The 25,045-nt window shown below is 38.7% G+C and overlaps 1 protein-coding gene across 15 annotated transcripts in view; it reads left to right on the top strand.

Moving 5' to 3' along the window:
• The window catches only part of EP400 (E1A binding protein p400), a 42,473-nt gene that overhangs the window by 11,001 nt on the left and 6,427 nt on the right, over positions 1 to 25,045 (top strand). For 5 of the 15 annotated variants that reach the window (XM_065739090.1, XM_065739089.1, XM_065739086.1 and 2 more), the window contains 37 exons: positions 222 to 362; positions 475 to 553; positions 1,066 to 1,118; positions 2,885 to 2,942; positions 3,597 to 3,686; positions 4,573 to 4,680; positions 4,955 to 5,148; positions 5,325 to 5,502; positions 5,746 to 5,882; positions 6,248 to 6,417; positions 6,845 to 7,019; positions 7,429 to 7,565; positions 8,192 to 8,378; positions 8,867 to 9,033; positions 9,802 to 9,956; positions 10,465 to 10,701; positions 11,746 to 11,910; positions 12,667 to 12,834; positions 14,262 to 14,353; positions 15,098 to 15,393; positions 16,121 to 16,323; positions 16,421 to 16,590; positions 16,762 to 16,958; positions 17,395 to 17,506; positions 18,130 to 18,273; positions 18,582 to 18,740; positions 19,000 to 19,083; positions 19,745 to 19,876; positions 19,988 to 20,032; positions 20,141 to 20,294; positions 20,682 to 20,923; positions 21,447 to 21,620; positions 21,863 to 21,910; positions 22,926 to 23,062; positions 23,601 to 23,657; positions 23,764 to 23,842; positions 24,386 to 24,580. In XM_065739090.1, the coding sequence (XP_065595162.1) occupies positions 222 to 362; positions 475 to 553; positions 1,066 to 1,118; positions 2,885 to 2,942; positions 3,597 to 3,686; positions 4,573 to 4,680; positions 4,955 to 5,148; positions 5,325 to 5,502; positions 5,746 to 5,882; positions 6,248 to 6,417; positions 6,845 to 7,019; positions 7,429 to 7,565; positions 8,192 to 8,378; positions 8,867 to 9,033; positions 9,802 to 9,956; positions 10,465 to 10,701; positions 11,746 to 11,910; positions 12,667 to 12,834; positions 14,262 to 14,353; positions 15,098 to 15,393; positions 16,121 to 16,323; positions 16,421 to 16,590; positions 16,762 to 16,958; positions 17,395 to 17,506; positions 18,130 to 18,273; positions 18,582 to 18,740; positions 19,000 to 19,083; positions 19,745 to 19,876; positions 19,988 to 20,032; positions 20,141 to 20,294; positions 20,682 to 20,923; positions 21,447 to 21,620; positions 21,863 to 21,910; positions 22,926 to 23,062; positions 23,601 to 23,657; positions 23,764 to 23,842; positions 24,386 to 24,580 (5,319 nt within the window). The remainder of the gene's footprint in view (positions 1 to 221; positions 363 to 474; positions 554 to 1,065; positions 1,119 to 2,884; positions 2,943 to 3,596; positions 3,687 to 4,572; positions 4,681 to 4,954; positions 5,149 to 5,324; positions 5,503 to 5,745; positions 5,883 to 6,247; positions 6,418 to 6,844; positions 7,020 to 7,428; positions 7,566 to 8,191; positions 8,379 to 8,866; positions 9,034 to 9,801; positions 9,957 to 10,464; positions 10,702 to 11,745; positions 11,911 to 12,666; positions 12,835 to 14,261; positions 14,354 to 15,097; positions 15,394 to 16,120; positions 16,324 to 16,420; positions 16,591 to 16,761; positions 16,959 to 17,394; positions 17,507 to 18,129; positions 18,274 to 18,581; positions 18,741 to 18,999; positions 19,084 to 19,744; positions 19,877 to 19,987; positions 20,033 to 20,140; positions 20,295 to 20,681; positions 20,924 to 21,446; positions 21,621 to 21,862; positions 21,911 to 22,925; positions 23,063 to 23,600; positions 23,658 to 23,763; positions 23,843 to 24,385; positions 24,581 to 25,045) is intronic. The other 10 variants (XM_065739098.1, XM_065739096.1, XM_065739087.1 and 7 more) reach the window with 6 other exon arrangements.

Raw genomic sequence — 25,045 nt, 5'->3', positions numbered from 1 at the left:
AAGAGGAGTGAATTTGGAATTCCCTTCTTGTGTTTCCCTTTTTCCTTCACTTTTTAAGTCTGTTGTTTTACTGACACGATAAGAATTAGTAATAACGGAGCTAAGTGCTAACGTATTTTAAACGTACTGTCAACATCTGCATGCTACTAATTAACGTAATCTTAAGAAATGCAATGATGTGTATTCTGAAATGAGCTAATTCAGCATTCATGGCATTGCAGATGGTAAGAACTGTGGCCCGTTATCATGAGGAGAAAAAACTTAATGAAGAGCGAGCTAAAAGGGAAGAACAGAACAAACTAAGGCGAATCGCTGCATCGATTGCCAGAGAAATAGAATACTTCTGGTCTAACATCGAGCAGGTAAGATATCAACTGATATGTGAGTGGGTTACACTGCCTTTTTTTTTTTTTAATTCTTCAGTAATGTATTTATAAAATTGAAGTATTTTATTAGACTTTATTTGCCTTTTAGGTCGTTGAGATAAAATTGCAAATTGAATTTCAAGAGAAAAGGAAAAAAGCTTTGAATTTAAAGAAAATTTCAAGAAAAGGTAATTGTGTTTCTTTTTGAGAGAAATTTAGCATTCTGTTGCTGTTTTGCATAATTTCATTCAATGGGTTTTCATCTTGCTGGCAGTAGAATTGTGCAGTGCTAATAATAGATCATGTTCAGGTCTGAGCTGTAAGTTATGGTAATTTTTTAACTTGATTTTGTTAGTACCAATCTGTTTTCTGCTGAATACTTTTTAAAGTTAACGTAAGAAGTGTAAAATGGCTAAATGACTGATAGAGAAGTTTGGGTTGGAAAGGATCTTAAAGCTCATCTAGTTCCAACCTCTGCCACAGGCAGTTACACTTCCCATTAGAACAGGTTGCCCGAAGCCCCACCCAACCTGGCCTTGGACCCTTTAAGGGATGGGGCATCCACAGCTTCTCTCAGCAGCTTTGTTCCACTGCCTCACTGCTCTCACGCTAAAGAATTTCCTCCTGCTGTCTAATCCAACTCTACATTCTTCTATTTTAAAACCATTTCTTATTTACATCAAGAGCAATAATTTTTCAGGTAAGGATGCGAAATCTTCAGATGACCTTTTATTGGAAAAAGAAAGTGAAATGGTAAGCCTTTCTGTCTCTTTATAAATAAATAGCTTGAATATGGCTGCCTGTATGACAACCAGTTTTAATAAATGTGTAGCATCTCCCTTGAGTGCTGACAAGCACATTTCTGTGAAGTTACTGTTGTTTGAAAATATGTCATAAATGCAAATATCATTCTTTGTGGTTACAAACAATAACCTTTAATACTGAATGGGGAAATTGGTCTGTGGTAGATCTGTGTCTTTTCACGCGAAGTATTCACGTTTGTTCAGTGGCTTTGAAATCAGTCACTGTAAGATTTTAAGACCCAAAAATGTACACTGATTGCCAGACTTTGTTTTGGGCAGGAATTTTTTCTGCTGTAGCCAGGGGTAAACTCTGACATGAAAGTGTGTATTTGTCTGCTGACGTAGGTAGGTATATGTTACAGAGTAGATTAAACTGAACAAAAGTATCTTTAGCACTAGATGAAATATATATTAGGACTATGTAAGGGAACTGTTAGGTCACAGCTTGATTGAGCACCTGTTGAAAGGGGTATGGCTGGCCCAGGGAACACAAGCAAATTGTTTGCACATGTGCTCCCCACCTGAGCAGAAGGGGTAGACCCCAGGCGTCACCACCCTGGGCTCATATAAGGGCCTGCCACTGAAGGAAGAGCAGTTTTGGACACAGGTTGCTTTTTGAGAAGTAGTGCTGCACAGACAGAGGGAGAGTTGGGTGAGTTCAGCTCTGCTTTCTGTATATGACTGTTGGCCTACCTGCAAATACTTAGCCTGGTGTTAACAAGAACCTGTCAGAAGCAATTTTACTTCTTGGTGAGCAGAACAGATTCCTTGAGTACATCTGTATTACTGAGGGGGGGGGGGGGAAAAGAACAAGCAGGGGATTATTCTGTGGCTCTGGGCCATCTGGTATGATACATATGATGCCTTGCTGAAATGTTCCCCCCATCTCTAAGCAGAATGCTTGCATCTGCGTTTTCTGTTGGGAACAAGCTTTAGCTTGTGTTTCAGCTAAACTGTGGGCCCAGTGCTGTCTGTGGCTGCTAATTTGCACAGGCTGAGCCATGCTGTGGTGTATGCTGGACAGCTAAGATTGAATGATTTCAGACCAGTGTGTAAGCCTGTTTTCCTATCGACTAGCAAGTTCTCAAGTCTTTGACTCCAACCATGATATAAGTTTTGTACCTCAGTACTGCGTTTAAGGGAAAGAGTCTGCTGCTACTCTGTGCCACAGCCAGACCACAAACATTTAAGATGGCTAATTGCAGGCTGCCTTCAGTGCAGAGGCATCTGTGTAAGTGGACCAGGTGAAAATGTATTGCTGAGAGCTAATAACAGTCTTCTGAACCTCAGGTGGTCATTTGCTTTTGCAGTGTGCTTTTGCAGGTGCTGTTCAGGTTGAGATTAGCTAGTAGATAACTAAGTAAAGCAGATGGATATGTACCAACTCCAAAGGGAGTTTCTTCTTTTGAACTTACTGAAAGTGCACATGTATAAGATGGAATTTCAGGGTTTGGTGTGCACTGTGGAAAAACCTTTATCTTTGTTCTTAAAATAAAAAATGAGAGTTTAGCAACAAGTGTTGGAAAGGAAGTAATTGACTTTGACACAGATACTGCAGAGGTATTTGTTCTGTTTTTGTGTGACCAGGAAAGCACTAACATTTGTTAAATGTTTATTAGTGATTGTTGCTGTCATTGCAGTGCACTTGCATTCATTAAAAAAAAAATTCTAGTGTTGTTCCTTATGATCTTAAATATTTTATTTATTGTATGCTAGGGTTCTTCATTGTCTGGGCGGAAAAGAAAGGCAAGCACATCTTTGACTGATGAGGAAGGTATGTCGCTTTTCAAAGTTTTGTGTCGATAATATTGTACATAAATTATGTATTAAAACCTTGAAGCCACTGGTGTTCAGTCTGTTACTGTACAGGCTTGGTGCTTTTCACAAAACAGATAGCAACCCTGGTCCACTGCTTAGATCAAATAGTCAACTGTGGGAAGAGCTTCATTGAAAACTTGGAAGTAAAACTTTCCCTGGAAATAAAATGCCATCTTTGTTGGTAGATTTTAATTCTGTCTCTCCTCATTCCTTCGCTTCTCAAACCTTACTTGTGGTCTTAAACTTCTGTTGAAGCTTTCAGACAGAGTAACCATCAAGTTACTGCTTTCTCCTGGAGACATCTGTGTCCTGTTTCTGACAAAGAAAATCCCCAGTTTAAAGCTACAAAATAACCTACCTCTGGGGGCCGCTGTCAGCCAGCTCTAAGCTGTTCTGCCTTTGTCTGGAGACAGAAACACTTCTTTTCATGTAAAGACTTTTTAACTTCTAGACATAGCTACTTTCAGATTTTCTTGTTTTCTAGGCATCTCATTCTTTTGGAAGCCTGCCAACATAATTTTCTGTTAGTATACTTGAAGGATACTCAGTTATAAACTCCTGAGTTATAGTGCAATTTGAATGCCACAGTTAGCATTTGTTTTGATTTTAGTTGAAGATGAAGAAGAAACAATTGAAGAACAAGAAGCTAAAGAAGGAAACATAAACCATCAAACGGAATTGTCTAATCTAGTTAAAGAAGGTAAGTGTGTATCTTTGTTCTTCTCTGTGGTGGGCTCCGAAACAACAGGCGAGACCATGCTGTGGTTATTGTATTTGTAAATAAGGTTAGTTTATGGGGTGACGATGGACACCTGTACTTGATAAAGGAGATTGTGTCCTTAACTAGTTATCAAGCAAGGTCGCTTGAGGAAAAAAAGTCTCTGTTGAAGTGCTGCTTCTCTTTCACACCAAGAACTTGGTAACGAGACACTTGGTGTTTGCAAGTGTCCCTTAGGGATCACTTCAGTTATTGTGGCAAAAACTTCGGTGATTTTCAGAGGCGAGCTGCCCATTAAGTTAGGCCTGCTTGGCAATTAATATGTAGTTTCCAAATCCATTTGTTCGATCTGTTTGGCAGCTTAGTGGTTGCAGCCCAGCTGGCGGGATTGTAACTCTTGGCTGGTCAGCCAAATTTGTAATTAGAATGATTCTTGATTGATTGGCTTTTAACAGCATGTACATTCCTGCCTCAACAAGTCAGAGAAAGGATCATAGAAATGCTGGTTAACAAGGTTGAGGTACTGTTCAGTTTTGAAGCTCTGAAGTCTTCAATTGTCTTTCAACCCCTTTGATTTGTTGCCTCTCCCTTTCCACCCAGTAGCTTACTGTCAGTTGGGATCTTGGGATGTAGTGCAGTAAAAAGAAAGCTGGTTGAGCGAACTATTTGGTGTAATGCCAAGTGTTCTCTGTAATCTGGGTCATTAAATAAATACTGCTGTCCTCCAAGTAATAATTACGTCTTCAATTAACTTCTGATTAAAGGACTGGTTTTATACAAGGAGAAGAATGTGATGAGATTAAAAATAATGATATCATTTATTAAAAGCTTAGGTATTTATAAACTTATGTGTGTTAATGACTTTTAGCTGAATTGCCTCTGGATGATTTGCTGAAGATGTATGAAGGTGCCTTTTCTGAGAGTTTTCACTGGCCCCAGCCTAAGCCTGACAGTGAAGAGGACAGCAGTGAGGAAGGTAAATTACTTTTTGTCTCAGAGAACATGTTAACTTAGAAGGTGGAACAACTTGAATGTCTCCTGGGGTCTCTGTTGAAAGACAAAGGAGAACAAATATTGAGTGAATCATATCTGAAAATAGTTTTATTTTTTAAGTGATGAGCAAAGTTCTCTACAAAAATAAATAGGAAATACAGTGACTTTCTGAATAAATATTTAGGAGGGTTTACTTTGTGTAACTGATTTTTAAGTTTATATTTATTTTCGACACTTATGTCATTTATGTCTCATAGAAATGGATGACCACATGTCTGATAGGGAAAGTCCTCAGAAAGAAGTTGTCCTCATAGACTCTCTTCTCAGCATTGACCAGTACAAGAGTATAGACAGATCAAGCCCTCCAAAGAAGCACATGCGAGACATATCAGAAGTTGCTGCAGCAGCAGAAGTGCTGTTACCTAAAGGCAGCTCTAGGATAACTACAGCGGTAAAACTCCCTATTTTCTGCTTGTGTGTGTGTTTTACATAGAGTGCCTTTTGTGTGATTAGCAGATTTTAGCCACAAGTAACAGTAAATATTTTCTGTTTATTGAACCATAGAATAAATGCTTTGTTATATGCTCTGTGAGTTTAACTAAGTGTAATGATTTGTTCTCACTCCAGATAAAATACAATACTCCATCTCTATTATATGGGCCTCTCAGAGAATATCAGAAGATTGGGCTGGATTGGTTGGCAAAACTGTACAGGAAAAATCTCAATGGCATTCTGGCAGATGAGGCTGGGCTTGGAAAAACAGTGCAAATTATTGCCTTTTTTGCACACTTGGCTTGTAATGAAGGTACGTTAGTTTACCTTACAATCTTAGATGCGTATTGGGCAGGTATTATCTTTGTCAGTTAGCCTAAGAACACAAGTAGGGCAATGCTTGTGAATCTAGTATCTTTTATTGAAGATAACAAATAGATTATCATAGCCAAATGTTACTTTTAATGATGAATTTAGTAATGCTTCACTTTAAAAATCAGGCTTGAGGATAGGTTGCACAAATAATCAGGAGTCTCTTCCTATTTTTAAACTGTAGGTAACTGGGGTCCTCACCTTGTTGTTGTACGGAGCTGTAACATACTGAAGTGGGAGCTGGAGTTGAAACGCTGGTGTCCAGGATTGAAGATTCTTCTCTATTTTGGCAGCCAAAGAGAACTAAGGGCAAAGAGACAGGTGTAGTATTTTGCAACTCTTAATCTGTTATGTTTTTTTCATTTTAGTTGACAAGACTTTTCTCTTAACCTGTGTTTATCTGTATATTCCTTCCACCTTGATGGGATGTGAATAGTTTTTAGGACTACAAGTTGCTTTACAAGAAGACTTTAATCTAACAGTTCTAGGTTTGGAAGGTGTTTTTGGAACTCCCTTGGTATCGATGAACACATGCAATACTTAATCTACTTTCTGAACTGACTGCAGTTTAAGGATAAGACTTCTAGAATTGTTTGGGTCACAGAATTATGAAGACTTAGCAAGATGTAACATACCAGAGTGATCTGCCTCAGCTTTGGTCTTGTCACTTCTTTCCTCTTCTGTAGGAATGGTCAGAACCCAACAGCTTTAATGTGTGTATCACTTCCTACAAGCAGCTGTTCAAAGGCCACCCAGCATTTATGAAAATGAGATGGAAATACTTAATAGTAGATGAGATGCAGCAAATTAAGAACATGACTGAGAAACACTGGGAAGCGCTTTTCAATCTGCGCAGGTATTATTTTTGTGCTGGCAGTGGTTTCTTTCTTCTTAACATCTCATGAGCTTTCTGTTCAAAAGAAGTAGTAAGAATACTGTGGTCTGTCCAGATTTCCATACCCTTTACCAGTACTCAGAGATAGAGGTATCCCTGCTTGAAACCATCTGAATACAGAGAAATGCTCAGGATCTTTTAGTGTAACAGCAGTACTCCTCTTTGCTGATAATCCATGCTTTGAAACAGGTTCTCTTGTATGTTCTGGTGTTATGCAGTGAGGAAGCTAGTTTGATGGTATGTTCAAGATGAAAAAGATAAATTATCCTAGATTTAATTTAATTAGCACTACTTATTTCTGGCTGGCCTAAAGCTGTGGTGTTTGAACATTGGTCTCCTTTTTATAACTATGCTATATGAATTAAAAACATTGTTTTACTATTCACAGCCAACATCGTTTGCTTCTGATAGACACACCTTTGCATAACACGTTGATGGAGTTGTGGACCATGGTACACTTCCTAATTCCAGGAATTTCCAGACCTTATCTAGATTTTCCGGTAAAAGCACCTAATGAGGAGAACCAGGATTATTGCCATAAGCTGGTCATCAGGTTACACAGGGTATGTTACTTTTTTTCCCTCTATCTGGCTTCTACAGTTGTTATATTAAAAGCTGTTGTGAAAATAAGGAAGAAAGGAGAAGATAATGTTTAGCTCTTGATTTTTGGCCTTACTTATTATAGTTCAGTGAGTTCAGATGAAAGAAAGTCCAGTTGTAAGCAGGATTTTCTGCTACCATGGAAGTATGGAGACTTGTTTTAAAAACATGAGGCTCAGGTTTTGAAGCACAACATGGAGAAATTGAAGAACAAGCAAAGTTTGTACAGCAGTGCACTTTCAATTGTTTGTGTGTGTGGCTTATGAGGTTTATCATGCGAAATACATCGGGTGTGAATGAGTTTAGCTTCCTATTGTACAACTGTATCTTTGAAGTGAGAGAAGTTTTTTGTTCAATTATGAAATATTTCAGATGATTCAGCCGTTTATTTTGCGGAGATCAAAGAGAGATGTTGAAAAGCAGCTAACAAAGAAATACGAACATGTGCTGAAGTGTCACCTTTCTAATCGACAAAAAGCTATGTATGAAGATGTCATATTACAACCAGGGTAAGGAGTTAAAATGGAATAAAAAATGCTGTCGTTTTTGGTGCTTAAGCAAGATGATATGGTTAGGAAGTCACAGCTGGAATTTTTGTTCTGAATGACCGATAGAAGAGTTTTTCTACACAGCCACTGAGTAGAAAGTGATCATGTTGTAAACTAAAACGATAGCTTAGTGTTGCTACTGGCCTAATGAAAACTGCATGCTTTTACATCCGGGGCATTCATTCAAGCAGTCGTTGGTCAGTTTTGCCTCTATTTTGTTTAAAAATTTCTCTCTCTGTGCTTCTTATCATCTAAAGCCCAAAATGTTTCTGCCTTGTTACTTGTGCTGTAATACCAGGTGGTGAAGGGGTGATACAGACACAAAACAAAGGAATTTGGATGATAGGTTGATGATAAGGTTGTAACTGACTTCAGGGTAGCACTGGTCCCTAAACTTCATGCTTCCAAATTTATATTTACTACTGTGCTATTTTAAATGCTATAGAAACACTTAGGTTATTAAGAAGTCGTAATGCAAGCTTAGACTTAGACCTGTGTTGCACATTCTCTTCTGATTTATGGAAATCTTTTTGTCTTCATAAAAGCTGTGCTGAAATTGATGCGTTTCTATATATGTTATTTGGTAGAACCCAAGAGGCCCTCAAAAGTGGACATTTCATCAGTGTCCTACATGTTCTGATGCAGCTGCAGAGGATCTGTAATCACCCAGATCTGATAAACCCCCGGCTCTCGAGTACCTCATATGTGTCAGAAACCCTGGAATATAGAACTGCATCTCTTGTACTGAGCACCCTAGAAAGGGATATTTGGAAGGTGAGTAGAATAGTTAGCTCCTCTTTTTGAGTGCCTTTGAAATATATCAGTATTTGTATAGGTCACTCTGGAATTTATTTCCATGGAAACCACAACAGATACAAACTGCACAGTTAACACTGTTTGGTAGAGCAGTTCTCAGCTACAAAACACTGATTTCACCATTATTAGTGGATCTGTGCACGAGCTGACAGAGATGCTCTTCATTTTCTGGGATGGCAGCTGTGTGTGGCTATCAGTGGAGCCCTGGCCGAAATGCACGCTCACTGCCTCACTGTTGACATCCCGTTTGGTCCCCATAAACATTCAGTTAATATCAGTAATGTTTTCAGACAGTTTTGCTAATAATGAAACTCTCTCAGTTTAAAGTTATTATTTCATATTAAAAAGTAGAACATAGAAAGTGATTTCAGTGTAGAACGTAGAGAGTACTTAACTGTTTGTGCCATTATATATAACAATAAAACCTACTTCTACAATATCCTTAGGAATCAGACCTCTCTCTTTTTGATCTCATTGGAATGGAAAACAAAATGACTCAATATGAAGCACAAATGTTGCCAAAACAAAAGGTTACTAGAAAGTTAATTGAAGAAATTTACAGCTCTCCTCCACCACCAGCTAGACCTAACCCAGTGAAGCTCAAACCTAGCAGGTATGTGCACATACGTATTTCTTGTAGCTAGAATTACAAGGAGTAAGATGTAGATGTTACTGTGTTTGTCTGTGTATCTAGTCACATGATTCACATAAAACCTCAGACTTTGCTTTGTAATTTTGTTTTTTCTTGTTTACCCTTGGAAATAGGGAATCCATTGTAATAGCTTTTTAGGCATACAGCTCTATTTGAATTTTATCAATTTCCTGAAGTTTTTACTTGATCAGTGTATAGATTTTATTCTTGAGGTTCTTATCTGTAAAAGAAGCATTGTTTTACACTTCAGTTGGGAAATCATTCTTTGAGACTATTAGCTGTGCTTACAGTGTTAGCTGTTCTTGCAGTTATAAGAGATGTAAGTTCTGTCAGTACGTGTTTCTCCCATGGAAGTAGTGATCTCCAAGTTATGTGAAAGTGTTTTTCTGGTGAAATGACCTGCTGGCATCTCTCTGGAAGTGATAAAAGGAGCCCATTCTTTTTCCAGATTTTGAGCTAGAATGTTGAATTTGTTCATTGTAATTCTGCTTCTTCCTGCATTTAACTGGATGCGTGACAAGGAAGGGTTTTTATTTCTTGTATTTAGCAAACTGATTTTATGGGATTTCCATAAACGAAGTCTGCTGAAGTATTCAATCTTGCCAGTTTCACCTGTGAGCAGATTAGCATCTCTTGGATCAGTTTATACTTTCCCCGGTGACAGGACATATTTTTAAAAGCCAAAGTATGATCTTCCTATGGCCTTTGACTTCTCACATTTTTTTTCAGGTTGTTCCAACCAGTTCAGTATGGGCAGAAGCCAGAGGGCAGGACTGTAGTTTTTCCAAGCACTCAGGTACAACGCACAGTGACCACAGCAACAGTAACTCAGCAGGGACAAGTACGGGGAAGGTCGCCCATAGCTACAGTGTCCTCAAATCAAGGTAAGAGAGTTAAGGCTTTGTTGATCACATAGACTTCTGAACGTGGATACCAGTCAGCCTGATAATAGAACTCTTTTTCCTCTAGCTTAATGGTCTAGAATACTAATGGCTTAAAAATACCGACAGACTAATTGCCAGTAAACTTCCCTACTAGTTTCTACAATATGATCTGTCAGTGTAATGCCAAACTAAGCTTTGTGTAACCTAACTGATAGTGTGTGGAGTAAATATGGCACAGTATTTAAAACCTGATCATGTGTAATGTTCTGTCAGACGTGGAAGTTTACGGTGCTTTTGTGTATTTATTTAACCTTTAAACAATGCTTACTGAATAAATAATGTTGTAAAAGTAGGATGGAGGCGTGGCTAGAAATCCCAGTCTGTAAGGAAAAGCCGTTCCTGTGGTGTTTTAATATCCTGTTGGAAGGTTTCTTTTCAATGCAGATTGTTTAAAACAGTGGAGTTAAAACCTCTAACAGCTTGCGCAAACAAACCTTATTGATTGCAGCTGCAGCAGCACAGTTTCAGACAACTCAGGCTTCCACCAGTGCTCCAAGACACCAGCCCGCAGCGACCTTCACCACAGCAACTAGCACAGCCCATCCTGTGAAACAGCGGGGCCAGACCGCAGCACAGGCCTCCCAGCTGGGCCAGGCCCAGCCACAGCCCCCCCCGCACACCATCCAACAGAGTGTGCTGCCTCAGAGGCTGGTCCTCACCTCCCAGGCCCAGGCACGGTTGCCTAGTAAGTGGCCTCCCCTTTCAAGGTTTCTCCCACCTTTTTACTACAACGAGGTTAAGTTACTAGGCACCCTAAAATGTGTACAGAATCATTGTTTTTTTTCACTCTTCTGATTAGCCTTGCTCAGTACGTTGTTTATGACCAAGGAAAATCGAAAATTGGATAAGAAACAATAGAATTGCTGTGGACATACATTAGTGGTGTCAACTTAATCTCCTATTTCTGCATGTTTCTTCTGCTGGCAAGATTTCCTTCAGACCAAACGTTTTAGCTCTATCCTAATTGTTCCTTTCGTATTAAACACTAATCCATCTGCTAAAGGCCTCTCGCAGAGAGAAGCGTCGCAACTGTTAGGCAGAGAAAAGCAATGAGGCTTTGCTTTGAGGTTGGATGTGCACTGCCTATTAGCATGTGTGTAGAGTAGAGCACTGACGTATTAATTTTATCTCTGGGGTAACGCGCTGCCTTTACAAAAGCTAAAATCTCACAAGGGTCTTTTCTCAAGATCATAAAACTTAATGCTTACATGCCTCCAACCGTTCTGCATTTGAAACACAAAAAGCTTGGTCCTCGTCACTGAAAGCTTTTTGGTTGTCTAAGTGCAGATTGCTTGAAGTGTGAATTAGGTTTCATCAGCAAATTTCAGATTACTTTAAATGTGTGTTTATATTGCTACACGTGTAGCATGTTTTTCTCTTCCTTCATGCTCTTGAAAAGGCAGTGGGAATCACTTCAATGTCTATACTTGTCCTGTTACAAAGTGTCACATGAGTTTTCAGGTCGCTCTTACCTCTTTGCTAATGAAAGTGATAACTTCTAAAATGTTGATGTTCTTAGCTTTTAAACAATCAGCTTTTTTCCAGTTTGTCCAACAAATACAGAAAGCAATACCTGCTTAACTTCTATATGACACTTTCAACGCACTGAGTATAATTATGCATGGAAGGTGCTTCGGCACCAGTGTACTAACCAAAACTTAGAATTGTGAATGTTGAACAACCCTCCTCCCACTTTGTTTTTCTTAACGCTTCTTTCCCTCCTTGACAGGTGGTGAGGTAGTAAAGATAGCACAGCTGGCTTCCATAGCAGGAGCTCAAGGCAGAATTGCTCAGCCAGAGACGCCTGTAACACTGCAGTTCCAAGGCAACAAGTTTACTTTATCTCACAGTCAACTTCGTCAGCTCACTGCAGGGCAGCCTTTGCAATTACAAGGTACCTATTTTGAAACAGTGAGTTTTCATTATTTAGAATGCTTGGATTTGATGTGGATAGCATAGTTCCTTCTGGCTGTACATTAAGATCTTTGGCCCCACTGCATTTGTTGTTCTCTGCATTTTTGTTGTGTGAGGCAGGAATTATTGAAGAGTAAATGTGGAAGACACAGTTTTTTGATTTTATTATTGAGTTTGTTTTCACACGTATGCAATACAGCTAAAGCAAAGTGAGATTATTTCACATAAACTACCTGATGGGGAGCAGAAGCAGACAAGACTGAGGGCATTCTTCAGTTGTTCTGAAATGGTGTAAACAACTCTTGAGAATTTGGACTTATTTTTTCCCTGATATGAATGATTTATCTACAGTATCTTCTGGTCTTGTGACTTGTGTTGTCACATTCAGGAGAACCTAGAAATCTAGTTTAGCTGAAGCTAATAAAATAGAGGAAACCCTGAGTGAGGATTTTTTGCTTGACTGCTTTTTGTCCAAATTCCAAATAAAACAGCTGGATTTGGAATGACACTCCGAAAATATTAAACTCCTGTGTAACTGTGAAGACTTTACTGATAATGTCTGGGAGCAAAGATGATCTCTCCTAGTAGAGATTGTGGAATTTTAAATCAGATGTAATAAATTTGTGGAGGAAGAGTTTAACATAACTTGAAACTGTAACGGTAGTGTCTTTTGGTACAGAACTTTTTTGGTCCTTTTAATATCCAGTCTAATGTTTTTAAAAATCCTTTGTTGCAGGAAGTGTTCTTCAGATTGTTTCAGCACCGGGTCAGCAGTATTTGAGACCTCAGGGTCCTGTTGTCATGCAGACAGTTTCCCAAGCTGGAACTGTTCAGAATGCTCTAAATGCTTTAGGAAACCAGCATCAAGCTGGAGTGCCGACTTCCACCACAGTGACACAGCAAGGTATGTTTTCTAGCCTGAAGAACTGTCTCTAAACATTCAATTCCTAACATAATAAATTAATATGTACTCTGAAGTTTTGCAGATTATAGTTCTTTCAGTTGAGTTCAGAAGCAGGTAAACTATGAGGGAAATCCTTCTGATGACTGATGTATGAGTGGTGTGTACTGAAGTTTTAGTCAAGCCTTCTTCCACACTTGGAAGAGCTTGAAAGTGAATTAAATGTATAGAATTTTCTTTATCAATTATATCTTAGGTCATATTTTTGTGGGAATAAACAAGTTTGAAATACTTCATTTCTGCTTTCAAGGAAGGGTCAGGGTGATTATTTTTCTGTACTACATAGAATGTCTAGCACTTCTCTCTCCTTCTCTACATTGATTTTTCTAATTTTCTTTGCTGTTCTGGCTACACAAGCTACTCTTTTCCCTTTCACTCTGTAAACTCTGCTCAGATATCTGGTGCCTTGCTGCAAATGTGATCAGTTCCTTGCTTTAAAACATAACCAAGATGTTGATCAAAATAATGACAGAGAAATTGCAGTCTAGGATGTACTTAAGGCATAACAGCAGGTTGTTAAATGATGATAAATGCAGTGCTGGGAGTTTGTTCCTTGGAAATTGCCATCTGCTGTAACTTTTTGTGGAGGTAAACCATTCACTTAAAACAGGCTGTTTATTGCTTCTATTTGATGTGCTGATGTGCCCTTGAAGTTCATATTTTGACACTGTGAAGACTAGATGTCTCATCTCAAAGAGGGAGGATGTTCAGCAGTCTCCCAGTTGTTGGGAGGTAGAGGATTTCTGTCGTAATTTAGAAGATCTGTGGTTCAAGTGCTCCATCGTCCAGCTCAGAGGTGCTCCTAATATGACCATAGTTCACAAAATAAATTGATAGTTGAGAATATAAGGCCTCTACAAAATCTCATCCATCTTGCTACTCTCGTGATGATAAAAGGAGAGTTCTGTTAAAAGCAATAATAAATACTGTTTTCAAGTGCTGAAAGTTCTTACTATTCATCTTTGGGGGAAGTTTTAAAGCATATTGAAAATACTTATTTTGACCTTCCACGTTTCAGATAAAATGCCAAATCAGTTGCTTGGAGATTGGGAAGCTAATTGCTGAGCTGGTGTAGACGTGTAGTAAAATTGGATGTGTGCTGGGTGTCCCTGTAGGGTTGCTTGTTTCTACTAAAAATGTGTAAAGGCAAAGCTTTCCCTTCTGTTCCTCTGAGTCTGTTCTTAATGTAAGAGTCACGGCTGCTTGGTAAGTTGAGCTTGGTTAGTCACTGGTGAATCGACTCACCAGTATATGTGGTTTCATAATAAGTAGCAGAGGGTTGTGCAACTATGAAATATCCACTTACTGAAAGTAACACGTGAAACCAATCTTTGGAGGAATAAATATATAAACACAAGGTTTATCATCAGTTTGTATTCCAGGTAGAACTGCAGTTACTAATTTGCCATCTGGTGACATGGGAGCAGTGTTAAAACCAGCACCTGCACATGGACAGTCACAGGTATGTCACTAATGCTTTCTTATAGAAGCATGTCTTTTCAGGTTTTATACTAACTTATAATTTAGAACACTGGAATTAACTAGGAACTTTTGTTATAGAATAGGCAAAGAAAAAAAAACAGTACAAAACTCTGTCTTTTGTTAGTGTTTTAGATTGACAAATTAGATGTATTTTCCTTTGTAGTCCTTCATTTAAAACGTTAAGTGTATGGCTCCACACCAGATAACAGATTCTTACAACTTACATAATTCTGTAGTAACGTACGAATAGAGGAGTGATCAGATTTTGTCCTGAGAACTTTGTCCCATTGCCTCTGTGTTCAAAAGATTTCTAATCTTGACACTTTATTAAAAAAAAAGATTGTCAAGCAGCCTATAAATCACTGGGAAACATCGAACAAATTGTAAGAAACTGCAGCTTTTTGATATGAATGCAATTATTGAAGTGCTTGAAATATAAACATTTTCTCATAATGAGGCTGTCTTTGTATATGAGAATGTACTTCAATAAAAGCACGACGCTGATCTGAAATGGGATTACTTATTAATAGTAGTTGAATTCAAGTGCGGTCTTCAGTTTTTATCTGAAGTTTACACTTTTTGTAATTGATTCAAGTAGTTAGAACTGACTGTGATAGCAGGATAAGAAACACAAGATGGATCCTGATAGCTTTGTTCTGAAGAAGCTCAGATTTCAAAGTAATTATAAGCAGCAAATATTTTTTTTCAACCTTTCTTGGCAAAGGAAACATACGAAGAGAAGAACCGACTTCTGAAGGAGCGTCTGGACAGAATATTTTCTGGCAACGAGCGCCGTTGTTCGAGGGCTCCGATGTATGGCAGTGACTTGCTGAGTATCTGTTTGCTGACTGGTGACAAAAGGCCATCTCAGGTGTCTTCCTGTGAGGACAGCAGCTGGAGGTGGGCTGGCTTTGTCAACTGCTGTCTTTCAAGTGCCTCTGGAGGCCCAAGTGATCCATTGCGCGAAATGATCCAGACTTTGGTTCAGGAGCAAGAATCTCTGAAGGATGTTGTTGACAGGTAATGTGTGACTGCCATTGTAGGTCTTGACTATGTGTGGGTATTTCTTGATCTGACCTTTTCAGAGAAGCTCTGAAGCCTTATTTCTGTTCATAAGCTTGTTTGGTTTAGATTGATTGATCTAGGAGTAAGTGGTTTGTAGGATGCACGCAGCCATCCCTTTTGTTTATTTTAGGATCGTGATAACAAAAGCGTTCGCTACCTCATTCCTGATTTTAAACTCAAATTCAGCTGACCATATGTCAGCTTACGTTCTCATTCTTTGCATTTAGTTTTGACTTGTTGCCCTCAGCCATCCAACATGAGTTAAGGCACAGAGATGCAGGCAGAAGCTAGTTCAGCTAAAACTGGCACTTAGTGGGTTGTGTACGGAGCAAATAACGATGGGTTTTCAGAAGCACAAAATGGGGTTAGAAGTACTCAGCTTTTTTTGCATTGCTTTTAGTTAAGTGTGGTGTTATGGATGTTTCTTGTTTGAGCTTGTCACTGGATACAATAGTCACAAAACAAACGCTGAAATGAAATCTATTATCAAAACAGACAAAACAAAACCAAGATTAGGGGAGGGAGAAGAGAATATTTTGCAGCACTAACTAGATCGGTTCAACAAAATGTGTACTATAGAGTAAAATTGGAAGGCTGTTGTGGAAAGGCTGGAAATCATTGCCGCATCTTTTTGTGTGTAGCTTCACAACCTGTTATTCACTCTTTAAAATGCTTTCCACAGGGCTCTTTTTGTATTGCCAGCTGCAGTTGCTGCTCCCCCATGCTTGTACGTAGCAAACCCCCCTCCTTCGTACAGTCACAGACTGAAAGTCCTCAAACACAGTCTTAAGCAGAAGGCAGCTCCACACTTACATCAGCTGCAACGGATTACAACTCCGCAATTGCTACAGTTCCCTGACCTCCGCCTGGTGCAGTATGACTCAGGTAAAGGTGGACACTGAGTGGTAATACTTGGATAATTTCCTGTTCTGCAGTAATGGTAAGTCTAAATAAAAGCGTTTCTGTTTTCTTTTAAATATAGGAAAGCTAGAAGCTCTTGCTTTGTTGCTTCAGAAGTTGAAATCTGAAGGGCGCCGCGTGCTGATTTTATCACAGATGATTCTAATGTTGGATATATTGGAATTGTTCCTAAATTTCCATTTCCTCACGTTTGTGAGGATTGATGAATATGCTAACCACGAACAACGTCAGGTAAGTGTGAGCTGGCAGCTGTCTGCTGGTACTGCGTCGTGTGCTACAGCAGTGGAAAGAAATTTGCACTTTCTACTTTGAAACATTGACTTTTTTCTATATTTAAGCTACAGTGAGTTTGGTTTGGCATTTTCTTTTGGTGTGTGACTTGCTTTTATTCCTTCTATGTAGGAGCTGATGAAAAGTTTCAACAGAGACAAGCGCATTTTCTGTGCCATCCTTTCTTCTCACAGCCGTTCCACTGGTGTCAGCCTTGTTGAGGCAGACACTGTTGTGTTCTATGACAATGATCTAAATCCAGTGATGGATGCAAAGGCACAGGAATGGTGTGACAGAATTGGGAGATGTAAAGATATCCATATATACAGGTGATTAATGGCGGTGCAGTTGAACGACATTTCTTTAACATGTTTAATGCAAGGTTTTTGCAGGTAACGCTACATAATCTGAAATAAAGTGGAAACAGTGCTGAAAACCATCTCATTTTAATACCCCCTCACCACTTTTCCAGATGGTAACATAGTCTGTCTTAACACCACATCTGACTGTATGAATCATGTACAAATTTTTTGGATGTTGTACCTTACATTACAGTTCTTTTTTGTTTCTTTGTTTTCCCTAACACTGGTTGTTAAAAGAAAGCTTTAAAGCAGAGCAGGTAGTATCTGTTTTGTTCAAACACATCAGCACCACTACATTTTAAAAGTACAGTGTTATTCTCCAATGGCAGTTCCTCTCTTTGCTTTTGAAAGCTATTTTGGAAGTAACTTAACAAATTTTGGTTCTTTTATTTCCCACTTTTAGACTTGTCAGCGGTAATTCTGTAGAAGAGAAGCTTTTGAAAAATGGCACAAAGGATTTGATCAGAGAAGTAGCTGCTCAGGGAAATGACTATTCAATGGCCTTTTTGACACAAGTAAGTTGATATTAAAATATGTTCGAACACCAGTATTACAGTGTTCAGACTCTTCTTGTTGGATTTGGAACAACACTACTATAAATGTGTTTGGACTGGTAAACGTGTTACATATTGATTACTTGAACTCAGGTGTTAATATTTGAGAAAACGTGGCATTGCCTGCTCTTGTTCCCTTACTTGTAAGGCATCACTGATATGTCTTAGCATTTTCTGGTTTCTTGCACCCTGCTACAAACTTCTGTGTTTTGTTCAACAGCTTTTTTAAAAAGCCAAAAAAAAAAATGAAGTTGAAGTATTTGGTGAGATAAACTGCTCTGAAGGTGCAGAGGGTGGTGACTTCACCATCGCCTTCTGACACTCCTGATATTGTGGTGTTGAAATGTTATGGTTTGTGTTTCTGACTGACTTGTAAATTGCCTGGTAACACTTTGTTCTGCTGTGTAGTCCTACAAGAGAGAATTACAGAAGATGCAGAAGAAGAAATGGACAATGTTCCAGAAGTAATAGATAGGTTCCAGTGCCTTATATACACTGTGTACTAAGTTTACTCAAAGTAATATAAAAAAACTAGAATGGTTCTGAAAGCTGAATGTGCTTATTTTTCCTTCTGAATTACCAAGCAAACGATTCAGGAGTTGTTTGAGGTTCATTCTCCTATGGAGGATTCTGGATTTCGAGTGAAAGCAGAAGAGTTTGTAGTACTTTCTCAAGAGCCATCTCCAGCAGAAACCATTTCACCTAAAGTTGCAAGACCATTCATAGAGGTAATTATTAACATATAAATTAAAAATACAGCTGTAGGACATTAGTATTTAGTGAGTACCTTATCTTTCTGGGGAGTGGAGGTAAATTCTGCCAGTTGGTTTTCTGTTGTTTTGGCAAGTAATTTTCCTCATAACTGTGTCCCTTTGGAGGCATTGTTCAGTTGTAAACTTGCATGGAACTGTTTCTCTTGCTTGATTTATTTATAGCAATTTATTGCAGAAATATGTTGGACTACAGTGGAATTCTTATGGGGGTTTCTTTCCATATTTTTGAAGTTTTAATTATTTTTAAAACATCTTTCTGAAAGGCACTCAACAGTATTGAACAAGAGGATGAGGATCCAGATGATCACATACAGGAAACAAGACCTGAGTTAAGCATTGAACCTTTAGTCTCAGAGCTCTGTGAATCAAAATATAATGAGGAACCCTCACCGCTGCAGGAGTTGGTTGCTGTTGTGGATCAGGTACCGTGACTTTTTATGTATATAGTATATAAAGTAATGCTTAGTTCAGATGTTTTAAGGCAAAACTGCAAAGAAATTGAAATAACTTTGTTTTCAACTGGTTTGATACTTTGTTAAATGAATAAGGAAGTCTCACTGACTTAAGCTGTTATGCCATCAGAAAAGAGATTGGTTTAAAGAAGAGCTTTGATACACTCTCCTTTACATTTCTTTTATTATTTTCAGTACTAATACATTTTTCTTTAATGTGTTCTCTCAGCTGACTCCAATTGAGAAGTATGCTTTGAATTATTTAGAGCTCTTCCATGTTTCAGTTGATGAGAATGAACCCCGATTGAATGAGGTAAAATAATAAACATTTCTATTCCACCTGGTTCTTCCATGATGTGTACAAGGAGGGTTAATACTTCCAGTGTGAAGTGAAAGTTTATCCAGTGATGTGCAACTTATTGTAAGGAACCTCTGCTCTACTTTCAAACACCAGGATGCTTTACAAGAAACATGTAATTCTTTTGGTTTGATTTAGTAGTTTAGTGGGTAGGGATGGTGTTAGGAGGATGGTTGGGCTAGATGATCTTGTAGTTGTCCTTTCCAACCTAATGTACCAATGAACCTATGAGGTATCAGTTCTCAATTTCTTATTTCTAAAATGGGAATGGTATTCTTCAGCACAGTTCAGCAAATATTTGTTGTACTCCATTGGCAGCAGGGAAAATCGTTGTTAGCTTTAGTGAGGCTGCTTATTTGGATAAAGGATCTTCTTCTGATTGTCTTGAGTATTTAACCAGGATTTTCATTATTTCAGTACTTTTAAATACCTGCAACAGAGACCAAAAAGTCTCCTTTAAATGGTTGTCAAATTGTCCTTAAAGAAATGGTTTCAAAATTTTCATGCCTGAAAATGTTGCAGCTTAAAGAATTTATCCATAAAACCCACGAATCATAACTTCTCATCCAGTGTCTGCTACTGCATGAGGGCTGTAAGGAGTCTGACTTTCCCCTAGGTGGAGCTGAAAACAGCAAAGAAAGCGTGGGAAGTCCAACATCTGAGGGAGTTAAAGGAAAAAGAGCAAAAAATGCTCTGGGAGGATGAAGAGGAGCTCCTCACCTACACTCGGGAGGATGCATACAACAAAGTAATTCCTGGTTACTGTATTCCTTAACTATGTATTTCTTAACAATTCTGAGAATGTTTTCCTTCGGGGATCAGTCATGTCATTTGATTGCATTATTTTTTTGCTATGTAGGAATATGTCTATGAAGGTCCAGATGGACAAACTGAAATAATGCCAGTAAGTATAAGTAATACCCGGCAGCCCAAATAGGTTTTTTATTTTTGAAACAGACAAATCAGTTCTTTGTTAATATGGCAGTAATGAAAAAGTTTTTGTTCTGTGCAGCTTTGGACTCCCCCCACTCCACCTCAAGATGACAACGATATCTACATTGATTCTGTGATGTGCCTGATGTATGATACCTCCCCGATTCCAGAATCAAAATTGCCTCCAGTGTATGTCAGGAAGGAACGCAAACGGCACAAAACAGATCCTTCTGGTAAATGTCAAAACTGCTGGAAATTTTGTTGCTAGAAGTTACTGTTACTTCCTCTTCATAAAGGTCTAAGTGTGCAGATGTGAGATGAAAAACCTTGTCTCGCTGTGGTCTTCAGTCACTGCAAGCTCTAGTTTAGACAGCGTGTCTTTTGGTTTAGGCATATGTGGTTATTTTACTTTCGGAAGCTTGATTCTAGGAAGGAGGCATTCTGCTGTGTGAGTTAGGCTGGTCTTTATAAAGGCTCTGGCTACACTAAATCTAGTTGCTGACAGAGTGCTTTTAAGAGGTTGTATGGAATATTCTGTATAAGTTCAGGTGCATTTTGCAGCTATACAAAACAAACAGGTATCTATTAACAAGTAATTGTATTTATTGATCTTGTCTTAGCTGCAGGTAGGAAGAAGAAGCAACGTCACGGAGAGACAGTTATTCCTCCTCGTTCACTTTTTGATCGAGCAACTCCAGGAATGTTGAAAATGCGTCGAGAGGGCAAGGAGCAGAAGAAAAACATCTTACTGAAACAACAGACACAGTTTGCAAAGCCTTTGCCGACTCTTGTGAAACCAGCTGCTGAGACTGGACAGGATAATCCCGAGTGGTTGATCAGTGAGGACTGGGCACTTCTGCAGGTCAGGCAGTGTTTGACTCCTTGGTGTTCTGTATTACGTTTTCCCTCTATTTCTTAAATAGCTCTTTCAAGACTTTGTCTGCAAGGTTACTTCAAGTTCCCGATGATCAGTTTGGTACTGTGTTAGCCTAACTCAGAGCAGACTGCGTATAGTTTGTGTTTTTCTAAGGGTAAATTAAAGATGGAGGATGAAGAAGTCCTATTTTAGTTGCAGAGACCACTTACTGTAATGGCCCATATAAGTCTGCACATTGGATAGTGCAGCTAAAGTTTTCTCATCTTTGAGAAGGGAGTAGTACTTGAATGGCAGCTCCCTGTCCATCTTGTACCCATCCCTATGTGTTTTCGCACACCTATCTGCATAGAATGCATATTGATTCTCTGTGAACATAGGCGAACCCATATACTGAGATCTGAACTACCTGTAGCTCTCTTACAACAGTGTGTGGATGCATGCAGATGAAGGTGGGTTTGGAGGATTGGACTGATTGGTGATCTGAAGCTTTTGTACCTTTGTGTTGTAGGCAGTGAAGCAGCTGTTGGAGCTTCCTTTAAACCTCGCAGTTGTATCGCCAGCGCACACTCCCAACTGGGACCTTGTTAGTGATGTTGTTAACTCATGCAGCAGAGTCTATCGCTCACCAAAACAGTGCCGAAACAGATACGAAAATGTCATTATCCCAAGGGAAGAAGGAAAGGTGAGTTGACTTAAAGTGATGCGTCTTCATTACGTTAAGTTTGTAGAGTATTTTTTCCTTATCTCTATAAACGCTTTTTTTTTTTGTTAAATGCTTCAACAGTGTAAATAAATAACGTTAAAAGTTTATAAAATTATTCTCATCAGGATTTCCACTTATTTTATATGATTTCTTTGAAAAGAAAAAGCACCTGAACAAAGTCTTCCACAAAAGATCATCTAACTTTCCTTCTTATTTTACAGCTAATGTACGAAGCTAATCCTAAAAAGAAGACAAAAAGTATTTATAAGGTGTGCATTGGTATTCTTTCAAAATCAAATCTAGACACTGTGGTATTTAGCAACAATGGAGGTGGGCAGATACTTCATATGAGATCCATGTTCAGTGTTACTTGAGTTCTCAAACATCAATTAAAATTCCAAATTTATTTTTCCTTTCTTTGTTGATACAGTGGATTGACACCAGACTTCAGCTTTTGGATTTGCTAGATTAATTTTACATCATGCAAGAAATCTTTCATTTCACTTTAACTGTAGTAGGCATTTTTCACCTGACAACCACCATGTAACTTATCCTGATCATTGTTATGGTACTTAAGATGTGTGAGGATGTACTTCATACGTAGGCTCTGAGTGGATCACAGACATAGGGAGTTTAATGCTTGAAGCACCTCTTTGTAAGCAAGGATTGTAATACTCTACAGAAACAGAAATAAAATCCATGATCGTAAACAACGCCTCCCAAACCATTCTGCAGTGTAGTGACAGAGCTAGGTAGAGAACTTAGAACTGCTGACTGGAGCCCCATTCTCCACCCATTGAGCAGGTTTGTCCCTGGCTGGCAACTTCTGCTTAGGAGGAGCCAAGAATTAGGATGGCATGCTGTGCTGGATGTTAATGTAGCTTTGTTGGGAGAGCAGTGCAGTGATGGTGTTACTCAATGACGTGTGCGCTATGCATAACTGTAAACTAATGGGCTCTTGGTTTGAGTACTGAATTAAACTTGCAAAACCTAAACTTAAAGCAGAGATTCTTTGTCAAATTCGAGTTTGCCATTTCATATGTCCCCAAGCGCTGATGCCAGTGTGACCGTGAGAACTGCTCCTTGTTTTGCTCTTTCTCTATACATTTCCCATAGAATTTTGTGTGACAGTAAGTTATCAATGACTTGAGGCAGAAATCAGTCTGTGATAGATATGTTGGAGTTCATTTGTAAATATCTACAAGCGCACCATGTGTTTATACATAGACAAAATGCTGTGTGGGTGTGTTCACCATTAAATATCTGTTTCTTTTCATTTTTTAGACTAAAAACAGTCGCCCACTTCGTACGAATCAGATCTATGCTCAAGATGAAGGTGCCACCCACACACAGCTTTATACTAACCATTTTGAGATGATGAAGATGATTGCTGGGAAAAGAAGTCCACCTATCAAACCTCTGTGAGTTTAACTGGGATCTTCCAACCTTCCTTTCACCACACATTTCCTGGATACTTTTGTTTTGAATTGCTCTCCCAGCAATTTTTTCATCTGTTTCCAACTGTTGTTCTGTCTCTGTGTTCTTGACCTCCTTCCTTGTGTTTTAGCCTGTTACTGAAATGTCTTCACTTTTTGTGTGGTTGGGTTAGCTTTTATTTGCTGCGTGAATTTGTTCACATACACGATTAAGAACTTTGTTTGTTTTTGTTCTAATTTCCTTTACAAGCAACACCTCCCATTTACTTGTGTTACAAACATTTTGATGTCTGTGCATTTATTTATTTGTTTATTTATTTATTGTTCAAAGGCTTCTGCAGTAACTTTTCTGTTCATCATTTGCTCTCCATCTCCTAAGATGTCTGTCTTTATGCAGGCTCCAATGCTGATGGCAGTATCACAAAAACTTCACCAAAACCACAGTGTCATCTGCTAAAATGTGTCTTTTAAAGTTGGTATGTTTTTTTTCTGTCTTCAGTAACAAAATTTTGCTCGTTTTCAGACTTGGCATGAATCCTTTCCAGAAGAATCCAAAGCATGCATCTGTTCTTGCAGAAAGGTGGGCACTCTCTATCTTAATAGTGCTTCTTTATTTACTAAAATAAAAAATAAAAATAAAATCAGTTGTTTAACTATTGCATGCTCTATCTTGTCTCTGTTTCTAGTGGAATCAACTATGACAAGCCACTGCCTCCAATCCAAGTTGCATCTCTGCGAGCAGAACGCATTGCAAAAGAGAAAAAGGTACAGTTTCCATCTCATGTATTTCCATCACATGTATGACTGCAGTAGTAAAGGATATAGACAACAGAGGAAGCGTGAGGAAAATCTGTCCTCTGGCACATTAGTTGCAGCAAGTTGTTCATTTGGTAGCATTTACACAAGATCCAAAGTGGATCTTGTATGTGCCACTGATCGCTCCTGTTCACAAGCAGCATTTTGCAAAACATGTTTTAAAAACAAAACATCTAAAATCTGGTAAAAATTTAAATATCTTGTTTTATTCTTGATTAATCTGTTTCTTCCTTTCTTAAACTATTCAGAAGGAAATGCTTGTTCTTGCTCATAGATGGCAAACTGCTTGTGTTATGCTCTAAGCTGTATAACCTTTGGACTGCAGCTTGTAGTCTGAAACTAGTTAGTTCCGTAACTAGTTATTGCATTACAAGGAAGTCAGATTTGTATGCTGTATCTGCACGCGTGCTTAAAAGTTTTTTGTTTTAAATATATCCTGATTGATCTGTGGACTGGTTTGACAACTGTGTAGCTGATGCTTTGATTTCCTAGGCTTTGGCTGAACAGCAGAGGGCTCAGCAACAGACAGGCCCACAGGCTCAACAGCAGCAAGCCGGCCAGCAGCAAGCTCAGCAGCCAGCTGTCCAGCAAGCACAGGCCCAGCCACAGGCTCAGGCACAGGTAGTTCAGCAGCCACAGGCAGTAGTGCAGACTGCAGTAACTACTGTGGCCAACACAGCAGTATTGGTAAGAAAGGGAGGACTTGGTGTCTCTGATGTAGTAACTTCAGTTCTTCTATTCTGTGTACCACATCTACGTGTTCTTACCTGCTTTGGAAAGTAAGAATTTTAGGTCAGGATAGTGAAATAAAGGCTACTTCCTTTTTCTTCTTTCTCTCCTCTGAGTGTGCTGGACACCTTCTTTTTTTTAATCACTGATTAGAGCTCACGCTGACACCTGTTATTGCAATAATGTATTAACATTTTCCACCTCAGAACACTATATCCTTTGTACAGATACCTTGACTTTTCAGTTTTGTATTTAATTTAACATTTACACAGTGTTTATCCAAAGAACTCAGAAAAGAGACTGTATCTGTACCAGCTACTCTGTTGAAGTAGCTTAGAAAAGAGAGCTTTGAGTAAGTTAATCTTTGCTGGGAAAGTGGAATCTTCAGAACCTACAAGTAGCTGTATTTTTGTAAAGCTTTCA

Source organism: Cyrtonyx montezumae, unplaced genomic scaffold, assembly GCF_038088225.1.
Source record: "Cyrtonyx montezumae isolate F1298 unplaced genomic scaffold, pur_monq_1.0 scaffold_23, whole genome shotgun sequence".
Classification (NCBI taxonomy): Eukaryota; Metazoa; Chordata; class Aves; order Galliformes; family Odontophoridae; genus Cyrtonyx; species Cyrtonyx montezumae.
Note: the sequence above shows the minus strand (reverse complement) of the source record. Positions and strands in the feature narration are given on the sequence as shown.